We start from the raw sequence: 13923 nt of genomic DNA, 5'->3' as shown, positions 1-13923 counted from the left end.
TAGTAATTAAAATGGCAAAAAGTAGCGATAAAGAGAAAAATTTTAAAGCAGCAAGAGAAAAAGAAGACAGTTACAGACAAGGGAAACTCCACAAGGCTATTAGCAAATTTTTCAGCAGAAATTTTGCAGGCCAGAAGGGACTGGTAAGATATCTTCAAAGTGCTGAAAGGGAAAAATCTACAGCCAAGAATACTCTATCCAGCAAGGCTATCATTCAGAAAAGAAGGACAAATAGAGTTTCTCAAACAAAAACTAAAGGAATTCATGACTACTGAATAAGCCCTGCAAGAAATAATAAAAGGAACTCTTTGAGTGGAAAGAACACAAGTGAGTATGAAAAGTAAAAAACAAACAAACAAAAAAACCAGAGGATTAAAAATAAGCATTTCTGTAAATATCAGTCAAGGGATTCATAAAATAAAAGGATGTAAAATATGACACCATAGGGCACTAAAACATAGAGGGGAGTGGAGTAAAAAATGGGTTCAAACTTAAGCAACCATCAACTTAATATAAACTGCTATACAAACATAATGGTAACCACAAATCAAAACCATTAATAAATATGCAAAGAATAAAGAGAAAGAAACCCAAATATATCACTAAAGAAAATCATCAAACCATGAAAGAGAGAAAGACAAGAAAGAATCAGAGAAAATCTTCAGAAACAACCATAAAACAAGTAATAAAATAGCAATAAATACAGAACTATCAATACAAAAGACTCATTGTAGACCTAAAGGCACCTGCAAATTGAAAGTAAGGGGGTGGAGAAACATCTATCATGCAAATGGATGTCAAAAGAAAGCTGAAGTAGCAGTACTTACATTGGATAAAATAGACTTTAAAACAAAGACTGTAACAAGAGACAAAGAAGGGCACTATATAATCATAAAGGGGACAACCCAACAAGAAGATCTAACAGCTGTAAATATTTATGCACCCAACATAAGAGCACCCAAACACATAAAATAGTTAATAACAAGCATAAAGGAACTAATTGATAATAATGAATTAATAGTAGGGGGCTTTAACACTTCCATCAATGTAGAGATCATCTAAATAGAAAATCAACAAGGAAACAATGGCTTTGAATGACACATTGTACCAGATGGATCTAACAGATACGTTCAGAACATTCCATACTAGGGGCACCTGGGTGGCTCAGTCAGTTAAGTGTCTGCCTTCAGCTCAGATCATGATTTAGGGTCCTGGGATCGAGCCCTACATTGAGCTCTCTGCTCAGTGGGGAGCATGCTTCTCCCTCTCCTGCTGCCCCTCAGCTCCAGCTTGTGCTCTCTCTCTCAAATGGATAAATAAAATCTTAAAAAAAAAAAAAAAGAACATTCCATCCTAAAACAGAATACACATTTTTTTTCAAGTGCACATGAAACATTCTCCAGAATAGATCACATATTAGGCCACAAAATAAGACTCAACAAATTCAAGAACATCGAAATCATACCATGCATCTTTTCTGAACACAATGCTATGAAACTAGAAGTCAATTACAAGAAGAAACCTGGAAAGACCACAAACACATGGAGGTTAAATAACATGCTACTAAACATGAATGAGTCAACTGGGAAATAAAAGAAGAAATTAAAAAGTACATGGAAACAAATGAAAACAAAAACACAAAGTTCAAAGCCTTTGTGACACAGCAAAAATTATTCTAGGGAGGATGTTTATAGCAATACAGACCTACCTCAAGAAGTGAGAAAAATCTCAACTAAACAACCTAACCTTACACCTAAAGGAGCTAGAAAAAGAACAACAAACAAAACTTAAAGCCAGCAGAAGGAAGGATATAATAAAGATTAGAGCAGAGAAAAAATGACATAGAAACTAAACAAAAAAACAATAAAACAGATCAATGAAACCGGTTCATCAACAATAATCAATAAAATTGATAACCCCCTAGCCAGACTTCTCAACAAAGAGAGAGAGAGAGAGGACCTAATTAAATAAAGTCATATATAAGAGAGGGGAGATAACCAATACCACAGAAATACAAACAAGTATAAGAGAATATTATGAAAACTATATGCCAACAAATTGGACAACCTAGAAGAAATGGATAAATTCCTAGAAACATATAACCTACCAAAACTGAATCAAGAAGAAATCGAAAATTTGAACAGACCAATTACCAGCAAAGAAACTGAGTCAGTAATCACAAAACTCCCAACAAACAAAAGTCCAGGACCACTTCCTTCACAGGAAAATTCTACCAGACATTTAAGAAGAGTTAATACCTATTCTTCTCAAACCATTTCAAAGAATAGAAAAGAAAGAAAAACTTCCAAATTCGTTCTATGAGGCCAGCATTACCCTTATACCAAAACCCAATAAAGATACCAGAGAAAAAGAGAACTATAGGGCATTATCTCTGATGAACATAGAATGCAAAATTCCTCAAAAAAATAATAGCAAACCGAATCCAACAATACATTAAAAAAATCATTCACCACAATCAAGTGGGATTTATTCCTGGGTTGCAAGGTGGTTCAGTATTTGCAAATCAATCAATGTGATGCATCACAACAATAAGAGAAATGATAAGAACCATATGATCATTTTGATACAGAAAAATCATTTAACAAAGTACATTATTCATGAAAAAAAACCCTCCACAAAGTAGGTTTACAGGGGACATACCCCAACATAATAAAGGCCTTATATGAAAAACCCATGGCTAATATCATTCTCAATGGTGAAAACCTGAAAGTCATTCCCCTAAGGTCAGGAAGAGACAAATATGTCCACTCTCATCACTTTTATTCAACATAGTCCTGGAAGTCCTAGCTACAGCAAACAGACAACAAAAAGAAATAAAAAGCATCGAAATCCATAAGGATGAAGTAAAACTTTCACTATCTGCAGAGGACATGATGCAATATATAGAAAACCTGAAAGACTCCACCAAAAAAACCCCGCTAGAACCGATAAACAAATTCGGTAAAGACGAAGGATACAAAACCAATGTAAAGAAATCCATTGCATTTCCATACACTAATAATGAAGCAGCAGAAAGTGAAATTAAAAAACAATCCCATTTACAATTACACCAAAAACAATAAAATATCTAAGAATAAACTTAACCAAAGAGATGAAAGACTTGTACTCTGAAAACTATAAAAACATTGATGAAGGAAATTCAAGATAAGATGACCCAAAGACATGGAAAGACATTCTATGCTCATGGATTGGAAGAACAAATACTGTTAAAATGTTTATACTATCCAAAGGAATCCACACATTTAATGCAATCCCTATCAAAATACCAACAGCATTTTTCACATAACTAGAACAAACAATCCTAAAATTTGTATGGAACCAGAAAAGACCCCAAATAGCCAAAGCAATCTTGAAAAAGAAAAGCAAAGCGGGAGGCATCACAATTCCAGACTTCAAGTTATGCTACAAAACTGTAGTAATCAAAACAGTATGGTACTGGCACAAAAATAGACACACAGATCAATAGAAGAGGATAGAAAACCCAGAGGTAAACCTACAACTATATGGTCAATCTTTGACAAAGCAGGAAAGAATATCCAATGGGAAAAAGACAGTCTCTTCAACCAATGGTGTTGGGAAAACTGGACAGCTACATGCAAAAGAATGAAACTGGATCACTTTCTTAGACCACACACAAAAATAAATCCAAAAATGGATTAAAGACCTAAATGTGAGTGATGAAACCATAAAAATCCTAGATGAGAACAAGGCAGTAACTTTTTAACATTCGTTGTAGCAACTTTTTTCTAGATATGTCTCCTGAGGCAAGGGAAACAAAAGCAAAATTAACTATTGGGACTACATTAAAAAAAAAACTGCATGACGAAGGAAAACAATCAACAAAACTAAAAGGCAACCTGTGGAATGGGAGAAGATATTTGCAAATGATATAACTGATAAAATTATCCAAAATATATAAAGAACTTATACAACTCAACACCCCCCCCCCAGTAATCCAGTTTAAAAATGGGCAGAAGACATGAACAGACATTTTTCCAAAGAAGACATACAGATAGCCAACAGATACAGAAAAGATGCTCATCACCACTTATCATCGGTGAAATGCAAATCAAAACTACAATGAGATATCACTTCCCACCTGTCAGAATGGCTAAAATCAGGGGCACCTGGGTGGCTCAGTTAAGTGTCTGACTCTTGATTTCGGTTCAGGTCATGATCTCAGGGTTGTGAGATTGAATCCCATGTCAGGCTCCAACTTGAACATGAACTCTGCTTAAGATTCTCTCTCCCTCTCCCTCTGCCCTTCCCCCCATGCTCGCACACTCCCCCTCCCCCCAAAAAAAGAATGACTAAAATAAAAAACACAAGAAACAACAGGAGTTAGTGAAGATGTGGAGAAAGAAGAACCCTCTTGCACTGTGGGTAGAATTTGCAAACTGGTGCAGCCATTCTGGAAAACAGCATAGAGTTTCCTCAAAAAGTTAACAATAGAACTACCCTATGATCCAGCAAGCACACTACTAGGTATTATCCAAAGAATTAAAAAAAAAAAAAAAAAACTAATTCAAAGTGATACATACACTCTGATGTTTATAGCAGCATTATCTACAATAGCCAAATTATGGAAGCAGCCCAAGTGTCCACTGATGGATGGGTAAAGAAGATGTGGTGTATATATATACAATGGAATATTATTCAGCCATAAAAAATGAAATCTTGCCATTTGCAACAACATGGATAGAACTAGAGAGTATAATGCTAAGTGAAATAAGTCAGTCAGAGAAAGATAAATACCACATATGATTTCACTCATATGTGGAATTTAAGAAACAAAACAAATGAGCAAAGGGAAAAAGAGAAAGAAAGACAACACAAGAAACAGACTCTTAACTTCCAAGAACAAACTGATGGTTCCTAAAGGGGAGGTGAGGGAGATGGGTGAAATAGGTAATGGGAATTAAGGAGTGCATGTGACATGATGAGCACCAGGTGATTAAAATAAAAACAAAAAATATCTATCTCTAGGGGCACCTGGCTGGCTCAGGTGGAGCATGCAACTCTTAATCTCGGGGTTGTAAGTTCAAGCTCCACATTAGGTGTAGAAATTACTTAAAAATAAAATATTTTTAAAAATTTTAAATGTATATCTACATCTCTATACCAACAGGCTTCCTGTTCTGGACCACAATGAAATAGACACACTTTTTCCTATTTCTCCTGCTAAGTACAGATTCTTTAAACTCTGGGCTTTATATGTAAAACAAACATAAGGAGACTCAGAAGGATGGAGAGAAGAAGGTTAAGGACTGTGGGACCTGAGGAACAACAAGTGATGAGTTCTCTGGGGTTTCTACTTGTCTCACATATTCTAGACTAGGTGCTGGAGAAGACAGAAACTCAGAAATGCTAATGGGAGTAGGTAGGAAAAATCCCAAAGTCTTCTCTCTCCAGCCAAAGAAACAAGAATGGGGCAGCTTAGTGAGCCAGAAAACTTTTAGGCTAGTAACTGCCCTACCCCAGGCAAGCACCATGAAGAAAACCAGGCCCACCCCACTCCCATAAGCAAAAGTCAAATGGGAAACCCAGATTTCCACCCTTGTCCGACTGTAACAATTCCCCTGACTTGGGTGCCATGAGAAAAGATCAAGTGGGGAGTCAAGGTTTTCACCCCTGCCCAGCAGTAACAAGGCATCGAGGGAGGCAGAGTGGAAGCCAAAATCTTTCCCCACCATCCAGCAGTAATGTGGTCTCCCCACCACTGTGGTGGTTAGCGAAGATCATGTGGGAAGCATGTAGTAGCAAGGCATCCCTGCCCCTAGGACATGGTTGCTGAGTGGGGAACCTGGCCTGCCACCTCCACCTGACAGAAATAAGACAGCATTCCCCTTCTTCCACTGGCAGAACATTTAAAACAGAAGATTTAAATAGGATCCAGAGTCTCATAACTTAATATTTAATATGTCGAAGATATAATTTAAAAATCATTTATCATACCAAGAACCAGGGAAATCCCATCTTAAACAAGAAATGACAATCAACAGATGCTAACACCAAAATGATACATCTTGGAATTATCTGACAGGAATTTTAAAGCAAGTGTGAACATGATTGAATCAAATGAAAAAAATTAAAAGTCCTATCAAAGAAATAGAAGATATAAAGAACCAAATGGAAATTTTAGAATTGAAAAATACAATAACTAAAAATTTAAAAACCAGTGGATGGGCTCAATAACAGAATGGAAGGGACAGAGAAAAGACTTGGTGAACTTGAAGATAAAACAATATAAATTATCCAGGGCGCCTGGGTGGCTCAGTTGGTTAAGCGACTGCCTTCGGCTCAGGTCATGATCCTGGAGTCCCCGGATCGAGTCCCACATCGGGCTCCCTGCTCAGCAGGGAGTCTGCTTCTCCCTCTGACCCTCCCCCCTCTCATGTGCTCTCTCTCTCGCTCTCTCTCTCTCTCAAATAAATAAATAAAATCTTAAAAAAAAAAAAAAATATATAAATTATCCAATCTGAAGAACATAGAGGAAAACAGACTAAAAACAAATGAACAAAACTTCAGGGACCTGTGAGACTATAATAAATGAACTAATAGTAATGACATTGGATTCCCAGAAGGAGAGCAGAAAAAGGGTAGTGCTAAAAGGTATTTAAAGAAATAATGGCTGGGATGCCTGGGTGGCTCAGTCAGTTAAGTATATGACTCTCATATACTTATATGAGTATATGGCTCAAATCATGATCTTGGGGTCTTGTGATCAAGCCCCACGTCAGGCTCCATGCTCAGCGAGGAGTCCGCTTCCCTCCCTCTTTCTCTTCCTCTGCCCCCCCTTCAAAATAAATATTTTTTAAAAAGAATGGCTGAAATTTCCCAAATTTGTGATTTTATGGCAAAAGACATAAGCCTAAGTCTCAGAAAACTGAGTGAACCCAACAGGATAAACCCCCAAAAAATCTATACTGAGACATCACAGTCAAACTTCTGAAAACCAGAGACAAAGAGAAAAAAAACTTGAAAGCTGCAAAAGATAAGTGCCACCCAGCGTATTGGGAAAGAACAACTCAAATGACAGTTGATTTCTCATCAAAAAACCATAGAGGTCAAAAGGAAGTGGCATAACTTTTTTCAAATGCTGAATAAAAAGAAATGTCAACCCCAAATTCTAAATCAAATGAAGCTAGCCTTCAGGAATAGAGGAGAAATAAAGACATCCTCAGACAAAGAAAAACTAAGAGAATTTGTTGTCAGCACATCTACCCTAAAAGAATGACTAAAGGAAGTTCCTGAAACAGAAATAATTTAAAAAGAAAAAGAAAAAGAAATCTTGGAACATCAGAAAGGAGAAATGAACATTAGAAAGAGCAAATCTATAGGTAAATACAATACACTTTCCTTCTCCTCTTGAGTTTTCTAAATTACACTTGACAGTTGAAGCAAAAAGTATAACATCGTCCGATGTGGTTCTCAGTCTATATAGAGGAAATATTTAAGACAATTATAAATGAGATAGGGTAAACAGATTTGAAGGAAGGTAAGGTTTCTATACTTCACTCAAACTGGAAAGATGTTGACACCAGTAGACTGTGATAAGTTATGTATGCATAATGTAATTTCTGGAGTAACCACTAAAAACCTATACATTCAAAAATAAAAATAATATAAATCAAAATTAAATTCTAAAAAACCCACAGGAAGGCAGGAAAAAGAAAACAAAAACCAGAGAAAACAGAAAATATTAAAATGGCAGACTTAAGCTCTAAAATATCAATAATTACACTAAATGTAAATGGTCTTAAAAACAATTAAAAGTAAATTAAAAAAATGACTCAGCTAAATGCAAGGGCATTATGCTGAATGGGGCGGGGGAGCCAATCTCAAAAGGTCACATACTGGATGTTTCCATTTATATAACTGTTCATTTCCTAGGACTGCCATAATAAATTACCACAAACTGGGTGACTTAGTACAACAGAATTTCATTGTCTCACAGTTCTGGAGGCTAAAAGTGCAAAATCATGGTGTCAGCAAGGCCATGTTCCCTCTGAAGTTGCTAAGGGAGCATCCTTCCTTGCCTCTTCCAGCTTCTGGTAGCCCCAGACATTTCCTGGCTTGTGACAACATAACTACTCACTACATGGCATTCTCCCTACATCTCTTCATATATTCTTTGTCTTCTGTCTATGTTGGTCTCTACATCCAAATTTCCCTTTTTCATAAGGACATCAGTGATATTGGATTAGGGCCTATCCTAATGACCTCATTTTAACTTGATTAACTCTGTAAAGACCCAATTTCTAAATAAAGTCACATTCTGAGTTGCTGGCAGTTAAGTGTTCAACATACCTTTTTGAGGGAACACAATTCAACCCACAACAATAACATTCTCAAACTGACAAAATTATATAAATGGAAAACACGTTAGTGGTTAGGGATGGTGCAAGGTTAGGTAGAGGTTGTGACTATAAAAGGGTAGCATGAGAGAACTTTGTGGTGGTGGAATAGTTCTGTATCTTAAGTGCAGTGACAGTTACATAAATCCATGCATGTGATAAAATGGCAGAGAACTACACACACATTTATCAATATCCTGATTCTGATATTATACTATTGGTATATAAGACATAACCACTGAAAAAAACTGTGCAAAGTGTACATAGGATCTACCTTTGCAACTTCCTCTGAATTTTTATTTCAAAATGGAAGTATAATATATGGTATGCCCACACCAAGACACATAATCAAGCAGTTTCAGAAAACAAAAAGAAGATCCTACAGCTTTGAGAGAAGAAAAAAAGCAAATACAAAGGTTCAACATGGAACATAAAAGAGGATAGAACAATGCCTTCAAAACTGAAGGAAAATGAGAATTCTATACCCAGCTAAAATATCAATCAAGTGTAAGGGTAGAATAAAGATATTTTCAGACACGTGAGACCTCAAAACAAGTATCTCTCATTAACCTTTTCTCAAGAAGCTACAGGAAGATGTGTTCCAGCAAAATCAGAGAGCAAACAAAGCAAGAGGAAGACAGAATCCAGGAAAAAAGGATCCTACAATAGGAAAAAGGGAACTCCCAGGATAAACATCAGTACTATACCTAGTTGGTTCAAAATGAGTGGCATCTATGTGAGCACTGCTGCTGTATCCATGAAATCTGGGGGCTCCTTCTGAAGGGAGGATCACTACCTGCATCTGAAGGACACCTTTGGTGTAGTGGGGAGACATCAAGAGTTGGTAGCTCCTAAACCCAGGAACCTAATCTCTCATGTCTTGCTGTGAGATCCTAAATGGTGAAATGGGGATGATGATCCATCTCACAGAAGGCCACTGAGGGGAATTAGAGATGACATGTAATGGGCAACCAGATGGGAAAAAGAGCTCTCCAATCAGTTTTTCTGGCTCATTCTTACCTCTAGCTCATGGAGGGGAACAGGTTGTGATGGAAGGCAGGAAACACACTTGATCTTTATGGTCAGGGGATTTAAGTCCTGTTTTTGCTCCTCAGTCATGATAGGAACTTCTGTTTTTAAAGTCAAAAAACAATCTAAAATGCTGGCAGACTTCCCCCTGCCACGACTCACAACAGTTTGCCATCCTGGGGGGTGGGGAGGGAAATACACACAGCATTAGACTGTTACTCATGACAGCCCAAAACAAGTACAAAGGGTTCAGGCAACCTGAGAAGAGCCAATGTTAAATTATAACCAAAAGAAGAAAACTTAAAAAAAAAAAAAAAAAGGAATTGGCAAACACCTACTACCAGCATATTATATGCCAGTTTCTCAAACTGAGGTCCCATAAGTTCCCTAAGAGAATTTAATTGTTGTGATTTAATCTTGATGATCATCTTGTAATATAAGCATTTCCTGAATCATCTATAGGGATATCGATGCTTAGGTGGTACCCTCAAGCAGTCTGATTTACTTGGTCTGAGATGTAGCCTCCATGCTAGGGTTTTTATTTTTATTTTTATTTTTTAAGACTTTATTTATTTGTCAGAGAGAGAGAGCACAAGCAGGGAGAGAGGCAGGCAGAGGGAGAAGCAGACTCCCCGCCGAGCAAGGAGCCCAATCATGACCCGAGCCAAAGGTAGACACCCAACCGACTGAGCCACCCAGGCGTCCCCATGCTAGGGTTTTTAAAAGCTCCCCAAGTGAGACACCTGGGTGGCTTAGTCAGTTGGGTGTCTGCCTTCTGCTCAGGTCATGATCCCAGAGTACTGGGATCAGGTCCCACGTCGGCCTCCCTGCTCAGTGGGAAGTCTGTTTCTCCCTCTCCCTCTGCCTCGCCCCCAAGCTTGTGCTCTCTCACTCTCTCTCAAATAAATAAATAAAATCTTTAAAAAAAAAACATAATAAAAGCTCCCCAGGTGATTCAGAACCACTGTTCTAGTATAGTAACTACTGGCCATTTGTGGCTACTTAAATTAAAATTAAAATTAAATACAATTTAGGGATGCCTGGGTTGCTCAGTTGGTTAAGCATCTGCCTTCGGCTCAGGTCAGGATCCCAGGGTCCTGGGATCGAGTCCTGCATCAGACTCCCTGCTCAGCGGGGAGCCTGCTTCTTCCTCAGCTTGCACTCTCTCTCTGACAAATAATTTAAAAAATCTTTGTAAATAAATAAATACAATTAAATACAATTTAAAATGCAGTTCCTTCATCACATGAGTCACATTTCAAATGCTCAGTAGCCATGTGTAGCTATGAGCTACTGGACCAGACAACACAGATCTGGAACATTTCCATCACTGCAGAAAGTCCTCTTGGAGAGTGCTGCTCCAGGCAATTACTTTAGAACAGAACACATTCAAGAACACATAATGCCAGGGTCTCTGTCATGGAGGCCAGTGGTGCTGCTTTAACAGGTGTGGTCCACCGAGAAAAGCATAGGTCCTGATGTAGATCATAACTGGTACATCGGAGCCGAATCAAACACGGCACACCTCCGGCTAGGACAGTGTTGTGGTAGCGCAAGTAGGGAAAAGGCGCAAGTGGGTGAACGGAGCCACCACGTGGCACACACATAGCTGGGAGAGTATTTTTCTCATGAAAGGGGTCCATACATTTTACCAGGTGGAGACATATCGGTGTGGGGGCTGGGGGGGGGGGGAGATCAAATCCTCCAGCTGTACAGAGAGTCCTAGGCTCACATCCTGGCTCTCTTATCTTATAGTCACATGGCCTACAACAAGTTAGAGGCTCTGTGGGGCTTAATTTCCTCCTGTGCAAAATGGGCAGAGAGCCCACCATGCTTAGGGTGAAGGATTAAGAGGGTTTATGTAGGAGAAGTTGCTGGGAACACTGCCTAGCATATAGCGGGTGCTCAAAAAGATCAGCTCTGCTCCTTTCACAAGGCTTGTAAATGTATTTGTAGGGCACACGAAGGCCCAGTCACTCATGCTCAGAAAGAGCTTCCCTTCCAAAACAAGTCACGGGCCCGGGGTGTGCAGCTGAGAGCACGGGCCTGAGCATGGGGCCACGTGCAGCTCCTGGGGGCAGCCCCCAGGGCTCCCACGACTTTCTCTTCAACAAAGCTCACTCATTAAGGCCATAACTAATCATGATTTGTATTCTAGAACTCTGTAAACCTTTTCATGGAAAAGATTGCCCCGTTGAGAAGAAATCTCCAGTGCAAACGTGCACTCAAATCATCATTCAGAAATTTAGGGAGGCGTCAGCCACAACTCCAGGGTAGGGTTTCACAAACTCAAAACCACAGATACTTGAGGACAGAGATTCTCGGCTGTGGGGACTGTCCTGTGCATTACGGGACAGCAGCTTCCCTCTGCTCCCACCTGTGACAACCAAAACTACCTCCTCATATGACCCAATGTCCCCCTGGGGGCATAAGTGCCCAGGCTGAGGAGCCCAGCTCCAGAGTAAGAGAAAAGGAGCCCGGGAACGGACCCCGCAAGGTGCATGCATCTACAACATCCAGACTTGAGCGTGCCTTAACGTCACTGGATCCTCAGAACAGCCCTGTGTGGCTGCTACCGTCTCTGCTTCGTAGACAGAGAAACTAAGGTCCGGAAATGTTCAGAAGTCATCCAAGGTCTCTTGGCCAATAAGCGGTGGGACCCATGTCCAAACCAGGCCTGCCTGGTGACAGTTGGCCCCTCCACTACGCAACAAAAAATAAGAGTTCTTTCCAGAGTCTTTCGAAACTCTTAATGGGTCACTGGCCAACAAATATTCACCACTAGGGGATGCAAAGCCTAGGGCCTAATTTGAAATCGAAGATGATTACCAAAAATTATCATGCTGGTTTTGGAATGATCTTATGCTGTTATTCTATGGCAAAAACAAACATCCAGCTGGCCTGCCGAGCCAAGGTCCTTCTTAGCTTAGGACCATAAACCATACTATCGGCACAAGGGAGGAGGTTTACCTCTCTGCCTTCCTTGCTTGGAGGCCCAGCACCCTGCACCCAGCCCACCCAAATGTTCTGAACAAGCAGCTGCCACCTCCACACCAGTAACCTCTCTGAGTCCTACTGTGTGCAAGTTTATACACATTATCTCACGTGATCCTTCCTGCAGCCTCCCGGGGTAGAAATTCTCACCCCTATTCTACAGATGAGGACATGGAGTCGAAGGACTCAGAGAACGTGGGCAACTTGCTGGGCAGTGGCTGAGCCAAGATTCAAAGCCCGTTTGTCACTGGTGCTCTTGGAATCATTGTCTCCTTACAGGGCCGTGACAGTGCAGGTTAGAGAGAGGGCAAGCCCAGACACTTCTGGGCTTCACCCTGCTGGAAAAAGTCACGCCAGGATGGTTGAGACCATCTGAGCTTCTCCTTCCTCCCACAGCAAAATTAAGCAGCAAAATCAACCTCGACCCAAAGTCAGCGGATCACCCGGAGCTCACCCACCTATAGGCTTGGGTTTCTCTTGGGGATTCAGCCCACAAGGTGTTCCCCAGCGACGTGTGCCCCGGGCAGGAGCGTGCAAGCGCTGTGCAGAGGCTGGGTCCTCCTGGGGCACAGCCTGAGAGTGGGTATGCGTCTCTGAAAATTCATTTCTCTAGAAAAGACTCCAATGCCACGGGAAAGCTAAGACAGCCTGAAAGGCCCAACTTTAGGTGAAAGCGGATTTTCAAAAATCCATATAAAAGTGAAAACTAGGGGCGCCTGGGTGGCTCAGTCTTTAAGCGTCTGCCTTCGGCTCAGGTCATGATCCCAGGGTCCTGGGATCGAGCCCCACATCAGGCTCCCTGCTCGGTGGGAGGCCTGCTTCTCCCTCTCCCACTCCCCCTGCTTGTGTTCCCTCTCTCGCTATGTCTCTCTCTGTCAAATAAATAAATAAATTCTTGAAAAAAAAAAAAAGAAAGTGAAAACTAAAAAATTAATCGTATTTCCTCAAGATGTATCAACAACACAAGAGCTTGTGAGAATTTGATTTTCCTGGCCCCTGTGGAACTTGATGCTGACTTTCACGAGGTAAAACCTCAAGCCGCTGCAAGGGTTCGTTCCAGCTCAAGATAGTAGCCTAGATTTCTGCAGATTGGCCAGTAGAGGGCGCACATTCACCCTGATGGCCAAAAAAAAAACCTGCCTACAATGAAATAGGCTTGAAATGATTTTCTCTGAAAAGAAAGAGGGTTTCCCCTCCATGTTACTATTTTAAAAATGAAGTCATATAATTTTACCCAAAATACATTCTGAGCTTTCCATTGTCAAAACCTAGGGATATAACATGCATACCTTCTTATTATTTGTCAAACCGTAGAAAACCTAGTTTCCAAATTGTGATAGATCTTACAAAGCAAAGAACGAAACCCCTGTTCTGCCCATGAGCTATGTGACCTCAAGTGAGTAGCTTTGCCTTCTCCGAGTTTTGATTCCTCACAGGACAAAGGACAGGCACCCCTAGAGCCGCCCTCCAAGCTTACTGGGAGGCTCAGTGTTTGCCATGAGCAGGACGGGACAGAAATACT

General features: G+C 40.2%; 1 protein-coding gene across 3 annotated transcripts in view; it reads right to left on the bottom strand.

The window, feature by feature from the left end:
• The window catches only part of CFAP92 (cilia and flagella associated protein 92 (putative)), a 64826-nt gene that overhangs the window by 38347 nt on the left and 12556 nt on the right, over positions 1–13923 (bottom strand). For all 3 annotated transcript variants that reach the window (XM_036099687.2, XM_078074482.1, XM_036099683.2), the window contains exon 8: positions 9399–9583. In XM_036099687.2, coding sequence (XP_035955580.2) covers positions 9399–9583 — 185 coding nt within the window. The remainder of the gene's footprint in view (positions 1–9398; positions 9584–13923) is intronic.

The sequence above is a fragment of the Halichoerus grypus genome, chromosome 1, assembly GCF_964656455.1.
Source record: "Halichoerus grypus chromosome 1, mHalGry1.hap1.1, whole genome shotgun sequence".
NCBI classification, from domain to species: Eukaryota; Metazoa; Chordata; class Mammalia; order Carnivora; family Phocidae; genus Halichoerus; species Halichoerus grypus.
This window is presented reverse-complemented; position numbering and strand designations above follow the sequence as displayed.